The 20,882-nt window shown below is 42.6% G+C and overlaps 1 protein-coding gene across 1 annotated transcript; it reads right to left on the minus strand.

The window, feature by feature from the left end:
- Positions 1-797: 797 nt before the first annotated feature.
- On the minus strand, positions 798-20,882 carry LOC148339777 (bone morphogenetic protein 7-like). The gene is made up of 7 exons (XM_088289700.1): positions 20,158-20,882; positions 6,447-6,639; positions 5,638-5,786; positions 4,158-4,361; positions 2,477-2,553; positions 2,283-2,393; positions 798-1,841 (listed from the first exon to the last, which is right to left on the minus strand). The coding sequence occupies exons 1-7, from the start codon at positions 20,555-20,557 to the stop codon at positions 1,692-1,694; spliced, it is 1,284 nt and encodes a 427-aa protein (XP_088145826.1). The 5' UTR covers positions 20,558-20,882; the 3' UTR covers positions 798-1,691.

The following is a 20,882-nucleotide window of genomic DNA, read 5'->3' on the forward strand; positions in this document are numbered from 1 at the left end:
AACATGCACACTAAAATCACTAAAATCTTTCATTTGACCTTGCACGAATATGAACTATTTTTGTATGCGGTCCATTAGCCCTATTCCTATACCAATAATAGAGACAATCTTGATTGAATGAAACGCGGTTGTCACCCTCATAAAATAATGGCCTAAATCATAAAATAAATAAATAAATAAATAAATAAAAACTCCGAATCTACTGATATTTTACTATGTACTGATATTAATTCCAACTGAAGAACGAGGAGGTAAAGTCTAAATTGTTTTTGATAGTCACACTTTCAGGTAAATAAACACAAAAATTACAATAACCATCAGCCGTACATTAGGTGCGCAATCTAAAATTATCAAATTAATAATCAGTATCCAAAATCTCCCTTAAAATACTACAATAACAATGGTACATTTTGATTTAAACTGTCATGATGAGAGTTGTCTGTAATATTTTGTCGAGAGCTAAACAGGGCCACCAAAATAAAAGAAACTGTCCTACACAACATCGCTGCAAAATACAACCACCATAATCATCGTACTGTTAAAATTAAATATCCCTCTGACTGATTTTTGCCATTGACTTCTTCACTGCATGAGGTTGACAGGAACACGCATTTCATCTGTGAAAAAATTGGAGATGCAAATCTACCATACAGATTTCTTATTAGATTTTTCAACTCACTTGTGCAATTCATGCACATTAAATGCCCAAAGAACATTTTAGACGTCTTTGCAAAAAATACACCGCCTTGAATATGACAGTTTTTATTACAGCAGAGAACCTGAGCACGTCAGGAGCACAAAACACTGCGCGCACAATCCCCACAATCCATGCCATTCCCCACCTCCTCCCTCAGACAATTTGTGAGAAAAAAAAAGCTTTCAAGTTTATGTAGCAGCTCCGACTGATTAAATAAGTCACTGTTTCCATGACAAATGTGCGCATAGTCACGTCAGAGTCATTTTATGCTTATGTATCCAGCCATTTTCTATACTGCTTGTCCTCATTAGTGTGGTGGGTGAGCTGGAACCGGGCCCAGCTGACTTCAGACGAGAGGCGGGATACACCCTGGACGAGTGGTCAGTCAATCCCAGGACCATTTTATGTTTCCTTTCCCTTCCAAGTTCTTTGTGTGGGAAAGCGTCACAAACACACAAACCTGACTGACTTCTCAGGAAATAAATACACTATTTTCTTAGTTTGACAACATTATTTACAATTCGTTTGTACAGTTCATTAAGTCCTAACTTGAGTCCAGGTTCTCTTGTAAGAAATAAACATCTACAGCAAAAGAAGGAACTAACACAACCGAAAATAAACAAGATTGTTGATGGGGAATGAATACACGGCTTAAAATGTTTTATATACACAGTAGAAAGCACAAGTGTGTGTGTGTGTGTGGGGGGGGGGGGGGTGCGTGTGTGGGTGTGTGCGCGCGTGTACATCTGCGCACACGTGTTTGTGTGTGTGTGTATAATTTAAAATTCCATTTCAGCCACACAACACAGTGTTTACTTGGAGACAACCCTGAAGATGAAACAAGAGCTTTTTGCGCACAGGAAATTGTCTTGGACCGCATGCGCTTGTGCCAAAAGTTGTCAGGATTGTGTCTGGCTACGCGTGACATTGCGTGTGGGGGTAGGGGGGTGCGTGTGTGTGTGTTGTGACTCGTATGTGACAAGGTGACCGGTGTCTAGTGGCAGCCACAAGCTCTGACCACCATGTTGCGGTACTTTTTGAGGATGACATTGGAGCTGTCGTCAAAGTAGAGGACTGAGATGGCGTGGAGCTGTGTGGGAGCACAACAAGGCTTTGGAACCGTGTCCGGGTTGATGAAGTGAACCTGTGTGTGCCAGAAGAAGAAAAAAAAAATAGGCGGTCATTTTGGGGAGGTTTTGGTCCAAAAGTCAATTCAGCATTGTTTTGACCAGGTGTGAGCAAACTACGGCGCGGGGGCCACATGCGGCCCGTTAAACATTTTAATCCGGCCCGCCGAACTTAAAAAAAAATTAAATGAATAAACCTTGTTAATGTTTTATTTTCTAAATACTCTGGTGTGTCAAAGACATATGTTTTGTTGTCATGCTTTTGTTCACTTTCATTTAAAATTAAATGGATTTTTTTTCCTCTGATGAGGTGAGGTGACCAAAACACTCCATCCATCTGCTCCTGGTCCGGCCCCTCTGTCAAATTTTAGAACCCATTGTGGTTTGCCAATCAAAAAGTTTGCCCACCCCTGGTCTTTACAGTGATTAGACTGTAAAACCTGCTCAAGATTACTCACGAGAGTTTGCACAATGGCGTGGTTTGTGGCGTTCATGTATGAGTTGAGTGGGAAGGCGCACTCGCCCTCGCAGTAGTACGCCGCGTATCCTTCAGGGGCGATGATCCAGTCCTGGGCATGGGACAGGAGAATGATGTACAGAGCTGACACAGAAGGAGGCCGAGATGTGACATTCGATTGCGAGGAGCACGTACCTGCCACCCGAGATCTCGGAAGCTGACGTACAGCTCGTGCTTCTTGCACGCCTGCTTCTGATCAGTGCTGCTGTTTTCTGTGGAAGGAGTGGTGGAGACATTTGTCTTTCTCAAACAACAATTAGGCACAGTTGAAGCAGCGCAGATTCAAATCCAGACATTTCAACATTCGCTTTCGGAAATCATCTTCAAATCCAGCAACAATTTGCAAGTGGGCCACCCAGATCAGAGGTCACGTTACGGCAGCTTAAAGTTTCGCCCGCCAAAAAAATAATAAAAATGCCTTCAAACACATCGTTTGGTTTCCAAAACCTTGCGGAGTTCATTCGCCAAGCAAAATGTAAGAAGAAACACTTTGCAACGTGCAAATTCTGTGTTACACTGCTTCCTGAAACCACTGGCACAATGTCCAACTTTTATTGGCACATTGAGCAGAAGCGTAATGTGTAGTCAAATAACTTAAATTAACTCCATTGGGAAAGATAGAACCCCTTATTCTAAGACAATAAGCAAAAAATAGTTCTCATATACCCGCATTTGTTTTTTGCTAACATTCAGAGCCAAGGGCGCCAAATATTATAGCCAAGTTAGCTTGCATAGCATTTTTCAAAAGCAAGAAAAAAAATAAACAATGAACATCTATGTTTGTATTTTTCAAGCCCTGAGGTGCTACTTAGGACGTTCTTATGCAATATAAATGTTATTCATTACACCTGCAAATAAGTTGAACGTTAGATGCTTTTATCGTTTGGCTCAACAAAGAACCTGAAAGCTAACACTGCGTTAACTTGTACGAAGTCAATAACACTGAGTGAATATAGTTCATAAAATTTGTTGAGTAACAAATAGGATACTGGTCATTTCGTTCTGATTTATTAGATTTTTTTTTTTTTTTGCAATGCCCCCCCCAACCCATACAAATAAATAAAAATAAATAAATAAATAAATAAAAAAAAATATATATATATTTTTATTTTTTAAATTTTATTTATTTTTTTTGTCACTGCAGTTTCCCACATTTGCGTTGCAGAACAATAGTTGACTTTCACTCTAGTTCTGCTGTCCTGTGCTGCATTTCTGCCCAAGAAGATTCCAAGTTTTCAGTGAATAAAAGCGACTGGTTCTCATCATCCACTTAGGGAGGATGCTGGTCAAAAAAACTTCCAAACAGGCTCATGTGTTTGTGGCCCCGGTTGCCCCGCAGCACACCCCAGATGTGCTCTGCCATAAAAAGCCTTTTACCTCCTCGTAGAGAACATGGGCCCAAATGCTCTTGTAATGTTCGTGTAAATAAACAAAGGCGGCCGAGGGATACTCAAATCTCTGGCATTGCGGTCGAATGTTTCAGCCGTTCCCATAAACATGAACCTCTCACACCTCCAGTGAAAGGTCATGCAATATGGATTGCATGTTTTGTCTTTGTCAAATGTTCTGACTGTTAGTTATGCGTAAAAATGACTGCTATGTTGGTTGTTAAAAACATTTTGAAATGATTGAATTTACTTTGATAAATGGACAAACTGGCAGGTTCCTGGCAGGCTTCTCTGCAGATGAATTTTGAGATATGATGTAATGTTTCATGTAATGAGTATAGCGCACAGATTGATTTTGTATTTTTTTGCATGTAACCGTATCATGTTCTGTGTGGTTTACTCCTTCTGAACGCAGTTTTGTCGATTACCTGCAATGTTGGCCACTCGCAAGGCCTCTTGACTCTTGGCCCCTTTGGAGCGATTCGGGTTCCGCTGCTTGGCGCCTCCTTGTGCTGAGCGAATGCTTCGCAGGTGCACCTCGGTGGCTTTGAAAAAGGCCACCATGAATGGTTGTTTGTTCTGCGGCCCACTCCGACCGATCAGCCCTGCGGCTCGAGGGTTTATACTGTCGCCTGTAGAGGGTGACACAGAAAAGAGTGCAGACAAATCATGGTCATTGACAATGAAATTAAGTTGGAAATGAGATGTGTGCTTCTCATTTGGAAATAAAAACCCACTTGACATATTGAAAATTACTTATTTAAGTTCCAGCACCCCCGCGACCCTTGTGAGGATGGATGGAAGTTTTCCTTGTCTGTCTCGTTAGGTTTTTGTGTCCCCCTGTGCTCGTCACCCCGTTGTCTCAGCAACTTGTGTTTTGTCCCCATGTTTCCTCATTTTGTCAGCTTGTTTGAATTTAGTTCCCTGCTTCTTTTCAGTCTTTATTGGGTTAGTACTTCTGTTAGGTTTCTCTGTCGCTTCCAATTTGCCGAGTTCCAGTTTTGATTTGCTACTTTGTGTTTATATACATATATGCATACAGCCAGAATGGGGGCGGAGCAACCCAAAACCTTTGATCCTAGAATTACTCTAGAGTCAATAGTGAACATCAAGGCCTTCACTTCCTGTTTGCATGTTGTGCGTGCGTGTGTGTGCGTGCATGTGTGTGCATGTGCCCCCGTGCTTGCACAGATGAATGTGCATCTGATCACCGTTTGGTGGTAAATCAAGGCTCCTGGTTGTCGCCGCCGGCAGACCATTTAGTGTGCCTGTCTACACATGCTCGCCCGTAACTGCTCATAGGCAATTTCAACACACAACACACACTCATAGTTTGCACGTTCCCTCCCTTATCATGAAAGCATCTGTTTTCCTGGCCAAGCATGTAAAATCCCGCCAACCTGTGAGAGATCATGTCATTAATCACACTCATGTCATCAACGCTGTTTGTTGACAGTGTTTTCCGAAGACTAACGAACCAGCATGGCGATGACAACCTCAAGCGGTTATATTCACAAAAAATGTGGCAACGTGACATCCTTCCTGCAAGCATGCTAACCAGGCTGCCGGTAGTTTGGGGTTTGACGGTATTATCTGATTCCCGTACTTTTATTTTGATAGGAGGGGAATCGCACCTTTTAATATTATATATATAAATATATATATATATATATATATATATATATATATATATATAAATATATATATATATATATATATATATATATATATATAAATATATATATATATATATATATATAAGTGCTGGAGAGTGATGAATTTTTTTAACTAATTAATCACAAAAAATGATTAATCGCGATTATTCACATTTTTCAACTATTTCTTTGCGAAGCTTGTAACAGATATTTACTTGAATTATATATATATACATATGCTTGTGGCACTCACCATTTGTGCCCTCTAGAGCCAACTGCAGGCCCAGATTTCTACCCGGGTTGAGGACCCAGTGGTTGCTGGTGGCCGTCACATCAAAAACCAGCCATCCTTCCTCCGCAGCCCAGATGACTCGTGAGTCCAGGAGAAAAAGGTCTGACTCTCTGTGCGGAGAACACAGAAGATGAGAGTGTCACAAGCGGCAAACCACAAGTAGCAGTCGAGAGATTTTGAAGGAATGTCAAGCAAAGAGGGAGGCCGGGAGAATGGAGCAGGGGGCGCTCCAGATGGCGATGCCCAAGGGAACACTTCATTTCTTTAATTGACAATAATGACTTTATAAATGACTGGCCATTCATACACCACACACAGTCCATCACGGGCTGAAGTTTTGTAGCAACATGAGTCATAAGTCCAAAGGCGGAAAGACGGTGAAAGCCAGAAGGAACTCCAGGAGGAAGAAAATAATTGTGAAAAAAGTCCAAGTCTGTGAGAAATTCAGCAAGCTGGTGCAAGGTCAGTCACATTGTTCAACCAAGGACCTTGTGATTTTGTCGCCTTTCTGGAGAGTCAAATCTCTTGTTCTTTATGCAGCCATTCATGTCTCTTGACCTATTTTCTAACCAGGCAGATAGTGTGTCACAGACATTTGATTCGTTCATGTAGACGAACACACCACTTGTGTTGTTCACTATAGGACACTTTTGGACAACAGAAAAAAATCAATAATGACAATAGAGTCAGTCTCTATATTTGAGGGGGGGTCAAATTGGACACACCAGTACATACCGTAACACATATTGAGACAAAATAAAACTACTCACCTGTCAGTATATTCCTCCAACACTTGGTAGATGCTGATGCGAAAGGTTTCGTTATCAAAGCGTTCATGAATGAAGTCTTTATAAATACGAAACTCAGCAGCAGTGACAGCCTCGCCTTCAGGAATCTGGGACAGGTCAAATCGGAATTCTCGATGATGTCGTCGCACCGGTAGGAATTCCTTGTCGTGCTCCACTGCAAGAAGGAAACAAAAGTTGACTTCAGAGAACTCGGATCGCATGCAGATCAGGAATTGTCGTTGAATGGCAGCGGTTGGAAGCTGGTGAGTTTCTCGACGGTCGCTCCTACATGAGGGGCGAGACGCGATACATCTGGTGAGCACCATGATAAAGACGCAGGCACACTCTGACAAGTTTACGAGGGCAGCTCTTGTCCCTCCATCGGAGAGGCATCCAGTCCACCCCTCATCTGGTTCTCGTGAGTTGAGAATCCATGTTTGGAGTACTTAGTTCAACTCATCTCCACAACACTAACCACCCCATTGAAACCCCGTTGGAAAGTGACCCAAACTCCCCCCTAAGCCACATCACCCCCACCACCCCTCAGCATGTTCCTCTTATGTCCCGGCAGGACGTCTCTGGGATCAGAGCCTCAACTCTCGATAATTCTATCCACTTTTCGTCTCTGATTCACACTCAGGCAGACCTCACACACAGCCACAAACATTTTGGATCAGCGCTTCTCAAAATGATTCCCAGGTTATCTTTTCATTGACTTTCCAATTGTCAGACTAAATTGCATCCGTTACATGTTTTGTCTTCATTAGGGTCACAAGTGAGGTTGAACCTGAATTGATTGCCAGTCGATCGCAGAGAAGACTAATCTGCTCTGGACAACACAAATGTGCTGTATATATAATCTGTCATTTTTGAAACACAATACTTTAACGCATTGACTGCCATTGACGGCTAAATACGTCAAAAATCTTTTTTTTTTTTTTTTTTTACTTGGCTGGTAGTGAATGAGTTAATGTTAATTTGAGTCACGCGCAGGATCCATATATAAAATGTGGGTCTTGAATTGAAAATGTGCAAAGCGTTTTCAATGTTTTATTTGCTCTAATATAGTGTGTGGCGTTTGCATGTTCTCCCTGTGCCCGTGTGGGTTTTCTCTCTGGTTTCCGCCCACATTCCAAAAACATGCATGGCAGGTTGACTGGACACTCTAAATTGCCTCTAGGTATGAGTTTGAGCGCGGATGGTTGTTGGTCTCTGTGTGCCCTGTGATTGGCTTGCAACCAGTTCAGGGTGTCTCCCGCCTACAGCCCAAAGATAGCTGGGATAGGCTCCAGCACCCCCGCGGCCCTTGTGAGGAGAAACGGTACATGAAAAGTGTGTATAAAATTTGCATTACATTCATTTACAGAAATCTTCCCAACTTCTACTTTAACTTTCTCCTCCATGCCCCCTCTTTGTTGATTTAAGCTCCACCCATCAGATGTTCTTTACTACATAACAACTTTCTCGGCAAAGGCAGAGCGATTTATTTTTCAAACCGACATCTCACTTACGCTCAGGCACATAAACGCCGCAATTTAATGAGAATTTCTGATGACGGCACACATGTTCCAAAGCAGATGTTGGCAATGTAAGTGTGGCATGATGTCATCATTACGCATGTGCCACTACACATGCTTGACACATGCCTGTGCAGAGTTGTTTTACTCTCAGTGCACCTGCTGCTTCCTCTGCTCTAGTTGCTCTGATGTTTTTTTTTCTTCCCCCCAGCAGACTCCACCTCTCATTTCTTTTATGTCGCTTATAAACCCAGTCAACATTCGGAGAGACTCCAAATATGTGCTTGCAACTTTAAACACTGTCTGCACCTTAAATATCAACATTTATCATTTAGAGCTGGTGTGGGCAAACCTTTTGATTGGCGGGCCACAATGGGTTCTAAAATTTGACAGAGGGGCCGGACCAGGAGCGGATGGATGGAGTGTTTTGGTAACCTCACCTCATCGGAGAAAAAAAAAATCATTTTAAATGAAAGTGAACAAAAGCATTACAACAAGATATATGTATTTTAAAAACGACAAAAAAAAATTAACAAGGTTTATTGATTAAATTTTTTTTTCAAGTTTGACGGGCCGGATTAAAACATTTAACGGGCCGCATGTGGCCCCCGGGCCGTAGTTTGCCCATGTCTGATTTAGAGCAAAGCAGCTCCCAAAGTAGCCCTGCTCTATAACAGCTGAATTCTTTTGAGAGACATTAGCCTCCTCAGAAATGTCAAGGTACGAGTTTGTGTAGTTTGCGGCAGCATCAGATCCAAGTGGAGCTTTAGCCGAACCACAAACCTGCTCTGACAATTACAGTAGCATGGCACTCATTAGATGTGGGAAGCAAACGTTCAGAAACATTAATGACTTCCTGAAGGCAGGAGTGTTTAGCCATTGCTCCACCTGTGCTACAAACGCACATTCACACGCACGCACACCGCAAACAAAGTAAACATACCCACTCTTACTGCATAAGTGTGCAGAGGGTCCACATCATGCACACACATGGGAAAAGTATCACAAAGCAGTGCCTGTGAAGCAGACAGCCTTGTGCGTCACGGCACAGATAGACAATCATTATGGCTTTCTGTAATCCATAATTACAGATGCAACAAAAAATGCACGCACACACAAACTAAAAAGCTTTCATCATTGAGACTGCTATCTGATTTCCTTTTCATCCAAGCTTCTGATTAAGCAGCGTGAGCACACATCATTTGACGTGACGTGACCACATATAGCAAAGCAAAACAAAGATGATGAATGATGCAATATAACTCCCGATCTGTTTGAGTTGTAAATGCACCCGGCAACCGCAGTGCCAAGACATCATTTTCATGCTATAAAGAAATGATTCCTGTCGTCAACGACCAGCGTGTTTTGTCTAAGGCCCACATGTCTATCACGTGTAGGGCTGTAATTATACACCAAAATCAAAATGAAATTAAAAATAACTTGATTCCTTTGCTGACACTCTCAATTTAAATGTGGATATTAGCACATTAGGTAGTTTATATACAAATTCTTTAGACCCATCACCGAAACATAACTGATCTCTCGACCGTATTTTCCGGACTATACTTTTTTCCTAGATTTAGAACCATGCGGCTAATACAATGATGTGGCTTTTCTGTAGAGTTTCTTTTCCACCAGTAGGGGCGCTGTATAGTTCAGAAAATACGCTATAAAAATCTAGATTTTTTTTTTCTTTTGGGTCTGTTCTGTTTTAATTAGCAAAGTTGTTGCCGTGTTCACAAGGCACTGTTTTAAGAATCTGTTATGGTACATTTATGTCATTCACAGCACAAAATTGTTCTGTACATGCAGTAAACAACTCTTTTTTGTCTACAGAAAACTGTGGCTTATAGCCTGGTGCGGCTTGTATATTGTTTTTTTGTTGTTGTTTTTTTTTTATGTATTGTTTTATTTTATTTTCCCCGAATGAGTTGCTGCGGCACATATACAGGTGCACCTTATAGTCTGGAAAATACGGTAATCAGGTTTGACCAAACTCTAGTATGTCCTTTTTAATAATAAAAGTAAAAGAATATAACATTTGCTTCAAGGATCGCTGTGTAACATGTGCAATGACAAGACTCATCTCCAAAGCGCAGAAATCTGTCTTGCTTTTGTGTCATCAGGGTAAATAAGTGTGTACTATGACAGTTCTCCATTTAAGGATCCACTACACTGAGATAAGAAGCTAAAATAAGCCACTCAGCACCATCCAATGGTTTTTTAAAGCAAACAATTGTCTGATTCTCATCTGTGTTCATTTTTTAAGAACAAAAATATTGTATCAACTCTAGAAAAAAAAAAAAATCATATTGTTTGTCCGTCTCCCCTTTCTCCTTCCTCACTCGTCCCTTCCCAGACACCTCGGCCTCCGGAGCAACAGCAGACAGATCTGACGGCTCACATTAGCCCAAGTGTCTGCTCAGCACCATCACACCCCTCCGTAGCACCTTGAACACTTCCGCTGCATGGCAGGGGGCCCAGGGGGATCTCACCCCTGGCACTGCCGCACTTGGGCTTAATCGTCACCCCCCCCCCGCTCGCCCCCCTCACTATTTTAATGCCTTCCGATCCCTTGAGTTGTCTGTTCCACAACATCCCTGTGAAGTTAATTAAGTCTTACAATACAGCTGAATCCCATGATCAGTCAAATGTTGATCATTTTCTGATGGCAGAAACTGGAACATTCACAAGCCATGCATATTTGACTGACACGATAAAACGATCCGCATCTTTTTTTTTTTTTTTTTTTTCTTCCTCTCAGTTGCCCTGACAATGTTTTAATTACAATCCGGAGAACAAGTAGTAGTCATAGTTTCCACGAGCTTGCGGGAGAAATCGGGATTGCAGAGAAGGGACAAGTTGCTCAAGATGTTTATCCTATAAAGTTTAAAGAGGGTTTGATCTTTCAGTCAACCGCAGTCGGGCGATTACTGTGTCAAGACACTTCCTGCCCGCTGCTGACGACTGATGACATCATGCCCGTGTGATGTATTTATACTGGAAAAAGGTCAACGGACTTTTACGTTGGAACTTAGTCACACTTCAATCATTAATTAAACTCATTGCAGCATTTGTGCACAGATTCACAGAAGCGCATGCACGTGTGTGTGCGTGTGTGTGTGTCCGCCTGAGGGCGTGCACGTGCCACTCAGACTACATGTGTGCAAGTTGAGGCAGTAACCACAGGAAGAAGAGTCTTTTACTTGTGGTCAAACCAAACCTTTATGAGTTCTCTAGCCTGCAGGCCGTCTGCAGATCACAGGTCTCGGCCTTTCTTGTCTCTCAGCGCAATCATCAAACATGCTTTCCCTCTGCTGCTATAAAGCATCGAACGAGGTTCCACCTCATGCTTCACTGGGCATCACTGAGATTTACGGTATACTCCACATGGAACAGCACGGAACACAGAGAACATGCCGGACTGCTGCTTGTTTAGAGATGATCAAGTGCAACCGCATGTTTCAATGACTCTTCCTGTATCTGCAGATACGTAAATGTAACAGAATGACATCCTCATAGAGGAGTTGTCTCTGTTGACCATTCATGTGCTAACTTGCCCAATCTGTTCTAGGGAATGTTATAATGGATGCAGTAGGGCGGTATGTTCAATCAGAGGTATGAATTTGCTGGAAGGGGATTGGGCAACACCAGCCACTCCTCAGTGAGACCGAAATAAAAACGCTTAGACTGTTTTTTTTTTTTTAAATAGTAGTATTATTTTGTCGTTTGCACAATGTTGCATCAGTGAATGTCATAAATTTTAAATCTGACTTGAGATTTTGACAACAAGCTCGCGAAACTCTCCATTCATGATTTACTACTTTCCTACCATCACCTAAGTAACAAGATCGCGCCAAAATGGGTTTTGTCTGCAGGGTGACTGTGTTCTCCCTTAGATACAGGGTAATAAATTCTGTCTGAGAGGTGGTCAGAGTAGAGCCACAGCTCCTCCCCATTGAGAGGAGGCCAATGAAGTGGCTCGGGCAACTGGACGCCTCCCCGGTGAGGTGTTCCAAGCATGACCCATCGGTAGAAAGTCCCAGGTAACACCCAGGACATGCTGGAGTGATTGTGTCTCATGGCTGAGACTCACCCCAGAAGTGTTGGACAAAGTGGGAAATCTGGACGACTCAACGCAAAGCTAATGGGAATGCGGGGGAATTTTAATATGAATTGGCTGGCAACCAGTTAAGGGTGTGCCCCGCCTACTGCCTGAAAATTGCTGGGATAGGCTCCAGCACGCCGGCGACACTGGGACATCATCATCATCATCATCAAGATATATCAGAATGACAAGCAAATAATCAAGTGAGAAACAACGAGACAGGTAAAGACTGAGGGCGTCTGGGGTCAGAGTTCAAGAGGATGACTAAGATCCGCTATAGGAACAAGGTGAATAGGGGGCTGGATTTAATGACGAACAGAAGCTTTAAACCTGCGCTGGTAAAGTGAAATCATCCCAACTCCATTACGGAGGAGCTCAACACTTTCTTTGCTCGGTTCAACAGCAGTACCCCAACCTCCCCTCACCACGCCATCACCATAACTGACCAGCTGGTGACCTCCATCTTGCAGTGGTTTTGCCAAATTCCAGGAACCATACTTAAACAAACTCCTACTACGCAATTCCCCCAATTGTAGCCAAATTTGAAACAGATGGGCAACACAATATTACCAATCATTTAGTCTACGGCTCTGCGCCATTAAATGTGGGCGAAGCAATTACAACGCAAAACTCTCATAACTTAGCTCCAAAAGGTCACAGATTGATCAAATCTGTTGTGTAAGATGAAAAACCTGCACTGAAGAGGTCCATATGTAACTTTCCTCAGTTAAGTTACCAATGATTCATTCATCTGACTTCCGTGCAAGCAGCACGGGTATCGCTCCCATTCAGTAACAGTGCAATAGGTAATCGGTCAATCTACAGCGGGTGCTTTGTGATTGACTGACAACCAACCACAACCAACCACCTGGAGTCTATCTTGGGATAGACTGCAGCTCCTGCAACTCTGATCAGGATGAGTAGCATAGAAAATAGATAGATCGATTTAAATTTGGTTACAGCTAGGGGTGAAAGAAAAATCGTTTTGAATGGGAAAATGAGTCATTTTTAATTAAGGCAACACACGCACCTCATGTATTGATACATATCAATCCGTCGTTTATGACCGATGCAGACCAGATATAAATCGGCAAGATGTTGCTGATGATTTGTTGATTATTTTAATTGAATTAACTTGAATAGTTAACAAGCTTTGGAGAGCTTTTCTATAATTACATATCCCAATAAATATGACAAATGCTGCAGATGCACCACATCAAATTGTAATCGCACCCAATCAAGCTGAATTGAATATTTCCACTTGAAAAGGTACCATTCCTGAATCGTATCGTACCCCGGTCTCAAATCGTTTTTTTGTTGGAGCGATGTGTGTCTTTCCAATAAAACACAGCACAGATTCTTGGTGACAGGAAATACCCTAAAATGACGTGTCATACATGAGTCAAGTCCTCCAAAGGCATTCATTGAATCACTTTCTGCCGGGTGGAGCATGGTGGCCCACGTGGTAAAATTTGGCATTTTTATAGCTACTACCACACCCGTCGCCAAGGGTGGGCCACAGTAGCCCGGGACCGCCCACCAAGTATCTTGCCTGTAGAATGTCACACTGTTGCACTCGATGCACGAACACAGTTGTTTACGGTGGAATCATAATTGGGCCCCACAATCAATTTTATATGCCCCTCTCAAGACGGACTGCTGGCAATGAGTTTGGCTACAATCCAAATTCTCCAATTGAATTCAAATTTATAATGGGTATTGGTGCCCCCTTGAATGTCAGCTGTCATGCTAGCAGCGCCCCTGAAGAATGGAAAATTATTGTCGCTCTCACTGCACTCCACCTGCTCCAACCTTTTTACATTTGTATCCGGTGGGTTTTATGATGGGAATAGTTTCTTATTTTCCTCACTAAAGCAAACCTATTTTTTTTTTACTGGCACTGCCCTCTGCCTGCATGAAAGTCAGGCGAGTGAATCACTACACCAACAGCGACCTTTCGCGCATGTGTTTTTATGTTCTTTCATTTTGTGGGCCTCGGCAACCACAACCAGCTCAACCTTCCTTCCTGTCTCTTCTTATGAACTTTTGCATTTACTTTGCACTCAAGCCAAGATTCTGCAACCCCATGCGACATTGTGACCGTCTCCCAAACATATTTTATTTGGGCCATATTTGTGGTGTTAATAACACCAACAGATTTTCAACGGCCAAATATGGCATCTTTCTTAATTTCATTAAATTAATTTGTACATGTTTGTTTACAGAAATGGCGAGCGGCCCCGTTGCTAATGGAGCACATCGAATTTAGGTTGAGGAAGTGTGCACCTCGCCAAAAAAGAAATGCCCCTCCCCTGTAATTTCTTTCTGCAGCCGGGTCTGACTGTCTGCAGCGTTGGCTGAGAAAGAACGCTGATAATTTTGAACAATTCAACACAATATTTCAGCTGCACACAGTCATTTAAGCTATTTTCTTTTTTTTTATCACAACCCAGTCAAGAGACATGGAGTCAAAGGTCATATGGATGTAGCCTATTAATATACCTAAAAATATTTATTCATTTTTGAACAATTGGATCTTTCAAACCAAAATCAATAAAATGCCCATGATAAAATGAGTAAAACCAAGAAATGGTTGAATATTTGCTTTAAGATTAATCATTTTAATAATAAGAAGAATAACAACATTATAGCCTTCCCGTTTTAAGGCTACAAATAACCGATGTCACGTTTCCTCGCCATACCATTAAAAACATTTGTTGCTGCTCTTGCGAGCTTTGATCTGGTCAGCAGAGTCTGGTCGGTATTATGGGGCTTCCGCTAAGGCAATGTTCTGCTAGGAACTCAAACACACATAACACAATGCTTGTGACCAGGCAGGGAAAGTGGCTGTGAAATAGTGTGTTTTATTATGCACAAACGCATAAATGTGAGAGCACATCCTGTTCCCAGAGATTGAAAAAAAAAAGTGCCTGATTTGCTTTGAAGGAACGCGATGGTTTTCTGATATAACGCTTTGCTTTTTCACTCCACCCGATTTCTATTACCACCTACGAAGAGCGGCTCTATCAGCTTTCGCTTAGTAGTCATTGACATGCTGGGGAGTTTGATATGCTGCAGGTCACTGATAAGCCAAGGCCGGAGTAACCCAGATGAAAGAGAAGTGGCAAAACTGGTGTGAATAAAAATGGACTGAGTTTTCTTGTGCTCTTTTTTTTTTAAATATTGTTTTTATTCGGTTTGTTTTATGATTGAGCATACGTTGTTGTGTGAGAGACAATTTCTGCCGGTTTACTTCCAAATGTGTACAGGGCAGAAAAACGAGAACCAACATTCCTGCCAATGAAGAAGATCTTGTCGTTGCGTACTCCCAGATGCCATTTTGGACGCCTTGGTTCAACAGGTGAATCGGATCCAGAAGAGAATTTTTTTTTTCCTGGAACTGTTTTGACAGCCGCTGGAGATGTAAGATTATTTTTCCTTGTTTTCTGGTATTGATTTATCCACCAGCACGCTGCATAATAGATCAAATCGTGGCGGGCATTAAAAGGAATGACCTGACACATTTCTACCTACTGTAACATTCCATTGCATCTGCTCACTCCCCACTCTTCACAAGGCCGTAAAACATGCCCTGAATAACACTAATGAGCTCAAAGAACATTCCTTTTGGGCATCCGAAAAGTGCAAGCATGTTTCTTCCACACTTAAAAGGTGTATATTTTTAGTTTTATTTGGCGAGGTCTAGGAGTGATTTCATGAACTGAGGAAGGGATTGCAGTCAATCGCTCGCGTGTGTATTCTGCGACCATTTGACGAAGTTGAATTCGAGCCACATTGTTGGAATAGATGGACAAAAATATGTGTGTATTTATGAGGGTGGGAAAGTGAGAAATCGAGGGTGTGTGTGTTTGGGCTTCAGAGAAAGTGTGTGGATGTGTGCAAGAAAGAGGTGGGGAGTGGAAAAACACACAAAAGAAAGTGTTGAAATGTTTTATGTCTGAGTGCACGGGAGGCTTAAACCTCAGGAGACGAGGGCCAGAGCTTGTAGATTAAATACAACGAACCCCATCGGGGGCTGTGTTAACTAACCGATCCGGAGCTGATAGTCAATACTATCAATATTAGTGTAGGAAGGAAACGAGGGACAATGGGTGTCATGTGGTCTTCTTGCGTGCGGGATGGATCGGAGACAGGGCCAGACATGATGGAGGAGGTTGCAATGAGGGACTCTGAAAATATCAAGTTTCTCTGCACAGCTGCTCTGGCCTGCAGACAGTGGGAAACATCTATATTAACCTCTGCTCCACGTGCAGCCCACTGCGGAGGAATGCGAGGAGGAATAGGCGCATAGGTGGGGAGACAATGGATGAATGCATGCCTTTGGTATGATTGGAGCGTGCAAGTGCCGAGAGTTGGTGACACAATACTGTGGCTCAAAACTTCGATGAAATCTCACCATATGTATTAGTTATGAATTTCACTGCATGGACCTTGCAACAGCTTCAGGTGGCAGGAATAACAGGCAGACATGCAAGCGCAAACCCCTAAGGGAGTGAAGAGGTGGGATGGTGCAGGTAGCCAGGTGTTGGCCTGTCAGGTCACCACGGTAACGCAGAAGATAATTACCTGCTGAGTCGAAGCTACACACTTCCTCTCTGTCACAACACACTAGTATCATTTCAGAATTGCAAACTAGCATTTTGCAATAGCCAAGAAGCGCAAAAGCATGTAGGGTATTTTTTTTTTGCTCATTTTTGGAAAATACATCACATCTGGCACTGATTACAGCAGCACAACACAGATATATCTGCTGTCGTGTGATGACATGATCCATGATGATGACAAGCTATTACTTTTTAAAAGGCTTGTTCAGAAAAACAAATCACCCACTGAGAGCGCAGACACACGAGCTGCTTTCTCTGTCTTCCATTCCAAACACAGAAACATACGAGCGCACCGTGACACGCATATAAACAGAATGAGGAATTACAAATTAAAGCGACAATAAACTGAACAGCATTCTTTTGAACTGCAGTGAAATACACAATAGAATTATTATTAATTCAAATAATAATAACAATAATAATAACAATAATAATAATAATAATAATAATAATAAAATAGTAATAATAATAATAATAATATTATTAAATTACAATGCGAGTCCATTGAAGTCATTACAAAAATCAGCTTCATCGTCTGTTCATAAATTTAATAACAACTAATGACAATCGTGACTGAAGTCTACATACACTTATTACCACACTCATCTCAGGGTACGTTTATTTGAATTGCAGGGAAGCTGTGACTAAAATCTTTTATGTCAATGTGTTACAGTAAAAGACGATGACTCTCAGCATTCCTCCTCCTACACAAACACAGGTGACTACGTTGGTTCTGTTTCAGTCATCCTGGACACCAAAGTCAGACTACTTAATTGGAACTCTGCGCGGGAATGTACTATAGCTTGGCTATTAAAACCTGAGCTGAGTGAATGAACTACGGTGCACCGTTTCAGAAGCACTGGCCAAAAGCCCTGAAAGCTGTTTTGTTATAGATGAAATACTTGTTCAATACTTAATTAATTGCGGCTGAGCAATAATCCTACCATAGACCTCTACAATCACTTTAAACCAGCGGTGGGCGGTCAAGGCCTTCGAGGCCTTCTCTGCTGCCCTAAAATAATCAAGAAATCGTGATCATATTCTTCACATTCATATTATATCCCAGTGTTGTATTTTTAGGTGAGAGTTTTTATCCAATCAGAATTCACCTATCTCATGTTGCCAGGCAGATTTCAATAATACCAGTAGCGCGCACTATTTGTCCGAGTTCTTCAGGTACATTTGTGCAGGCGTCTCTTCTGTGTGAGTGTTGGGGCGCATACAGTTGATAGACAGTTGCGAGAGCCAATCAGATCACGAGTTAGTTACAGTGAGGCTTCTCACTGGCCTTACGCTGAAAGTGATGAACACGTCTTGTGATTGGATACTCACTCGTGAGAGGGTAGCGCTATCAACAATATATTTTGGGTTTTTTTAAACCACAATGGCCGAAGGAGGGATAAATGTGGATTTAATTGCAGATACACTTGCAAGGCAATTTTCAAGACGGCCTTTTCAAAAGAAGCTAGGTCAGTCGTCCGTAAGTGTGTGTATGTATATTATTTCTCCAGCTGTGGTGTCATAAATGTATTATAAGGTATTATGAGGGGGATTTATTCAAGTCAGACTAAGTAGGACTTCACCAAAGGCCTCGGTGTGAAATGGACGGCCCGCCAATGCGTTAAACGTCAAGTACCCATCTACCGACCCTGGATCTACCTTACATTCTTGAACAGGGACATCATTCTTAACAGTTTCTGTTAAAATCAGATATGTATTGTTGAAATGAGCCGACAATTCTACAAGGCGTCCGTATACGCTGCATAAAAGGTATGCTTTGTTAAGTGCCCTCTTATAGCTTCATGTGCAACATGCGCGACGTGTTTGGGTGGCCCAGGCTGCGTGCATAGTGCTGTGCATTCTAAACGTATGCTGTAAGCCATTTACACAGCTGGCCTTTCAAACGGAGGTGACTCAGCGAGAGGACGTCCCTGGATGGGGGGTCTGTCCCAAAGCCCGCACCAACCCTCGCTGGCCTCTCACGCAAGCTGACTCGAAAGAATTCTTCCCCCTTCTGGGTGACAATCAAAAAAAAAAAATGATACGGTAGAGCAACTAGGATTTCACGGAATATATTGTCGGCTTACTGGAAATAAATACACTTTAGTCTGTGTCATCAGTGTATTTAGACCGACACTAAAAGTAAAGTATAAACCAGTGCATTAAAAGATGCTTTTCAGGAAATAGGCTAATGCACCTTGGGACAAATGCCCGGGTGACTTCCCAAGAGCCGAGGGACTGTCTTTAAATAAAAGCCACACTCATTCTACTGTCAGGCAACCTAAATGAAAATAAAAACCGCAATGAGCAAACGTGGAAAGAAAGGAATTTGGAGAGGAAATGGACAAGCCGTCTCATTCTCCCTTACGCTCATTGTGAAGGCAACCAAACAAAGTGTACCTGTTGCTTCTAAGCAAGCTTCCAGGAAGTTGATTGTATCAAATGTGGCAATAAAACCCCATAGGCACGTCCAACACATACGGGAGTGCCCCCCCCCCCAAGAAAAAAAAAATAATAAATACCACATGAAATTCATAGTGGCCGAGGCATGTCGTTGCTGACATATCTCACAATCAAGTGCAAGCGCCTCTCTCATCTTTCTTGCTTCTTCCTCATCGTACTTCTGCATTCACCCTTGGCTGCGCACTTTGCGAGGCCTTTTGAATTTAGGAGTCTTTTGTGGTCAAATCCATCTGTGTTGCAGCCTGTCAAAAATAGTCACAATGCAAGCAGCTCCCGCAGTAATTACACAGTGCAGCGGAGAAGCCAGTGTCACCTCCCTCTCTCCTGCCAAGATGCTCCGACAATGAGCTTACCAGGAGTCTAAAAGTGCAGCCCTGAACTGCATTCGCTTCACGGAGTTTATATTGACTTATGAACGTTTTACTTTGTACAGAAATCCTTAATGCAATAGAAAGATATCCTCTTCGTTTACAGCCTCTTTGTGTGACCAACTGCATCTGACTTAATTAAGGATGGCTCATAGTTAAGCGTCATTGTTCAACAGATAGGGGCGCCTCTGAATCACAGTTTGAAGGGACAACCCAAAGCACTTTGATCCCGTTTTACTCATTCTTTAGACAACACATGTTTGACATGGCAGCGATCTGCTCCAACATCCATGGTGGCAGCACCTGAACGTTTGCTGCTGCACAGCTGTTGAACAGAGAAGCCTGTAAACTTCAGTGGGAGTATTGCTGTTCTCCTTCTCGTGCACACCACACAATGTCTGAAGATAGCATGAGGAAAGTGATCAGTCAAGATGGTGATTTATGACAAGCTGCATATGCAGACTTGCAGATACTCGTGTTTGTGAAATTTGAACTGACACAAGTTAGTGCCTTTTGGCGTGCCATCACTAAAATGTGTATTATGGGAGTACATTTAGACTTGCAAAGGAAACGAACCAAAAATACTTATGTGAGGAGGAGAAGACATCCTACCTAGATTGACAAAGCTCATGACCATGTCTGCATCATTCAGGAAGTTGTTGTCTTGCAGGCTGGCGATGGGGGGTGCCTGCGTGGTGAAGATGGGCTTGTACGGATAAGAGTATCTGTCCTCGTCCACCTCCGTGGACATGGCGTTGTACAGGTCCAACATAAACATGGGAGCAGAGTTGTGCTTGCCGTGGAGGTGCGGTCGCGGCCGGTGCGGCAGCCCCAGGATGGAGAGGATCTCCCGCTGCATCTCTCGGCGCTCCTGGCTTCTCAGCCGGCGGTGAATGAAGCTGGAGTGAAACTCGTTGTCCACGGAAAAATTCGTAAAAGTCGTGTCGGCCACCACGCAGTAACTCCAAATTAAGAGCAAAGCTGGAGCGCGTCTATCCAAAAGCGGTGCCATAGCAAAAAAAAAAAAAAAAAAAAGCTGTGCGTAAAAGTCTCTCGCGCCGCTGCCAAACGCTCCAATACGGTGCACTTTTCAATATCCTTGATCAGCTGCCCTCATGTTGAGGGACATTCCCCCGAATGGATCAACTCCTTCGACTTTTCGTCCTCTAAATGACGGCTGTTTATTTTTTTGTTGTTTTTTTTTTTTAATCAGGCGCGCGTGTTCATCCGTCGCTCGTTTTTTCCTCGCAACCTGAGGAATTGCACACTACGTGTGCTGTTGACTACAAGTGCACAGTGGAAGTTGACGGCTTTAGCCAGGAGAACAAATTCTACAG

This window comes from Idiotropiscis lumnitzeri, chromosome 3 (assembly GCF_059441095.1).
Source record: "Idiotropiscis lumnitzeri isolate Australia: NSW breed Sydney's pygmy pipehorse chromosome 3, RoL_Ilum_1.0, whole genome shotgun sequence".
In the NCBI taxonomy this organism is placed as follows: domain Eukaryota; kingdom Metazoa; phylum Chordata; class Actinopteri; order Syngnathiformes; family Syngnathidae; genus Idiotropiscis; species Idiotropiscis lumnitzeri.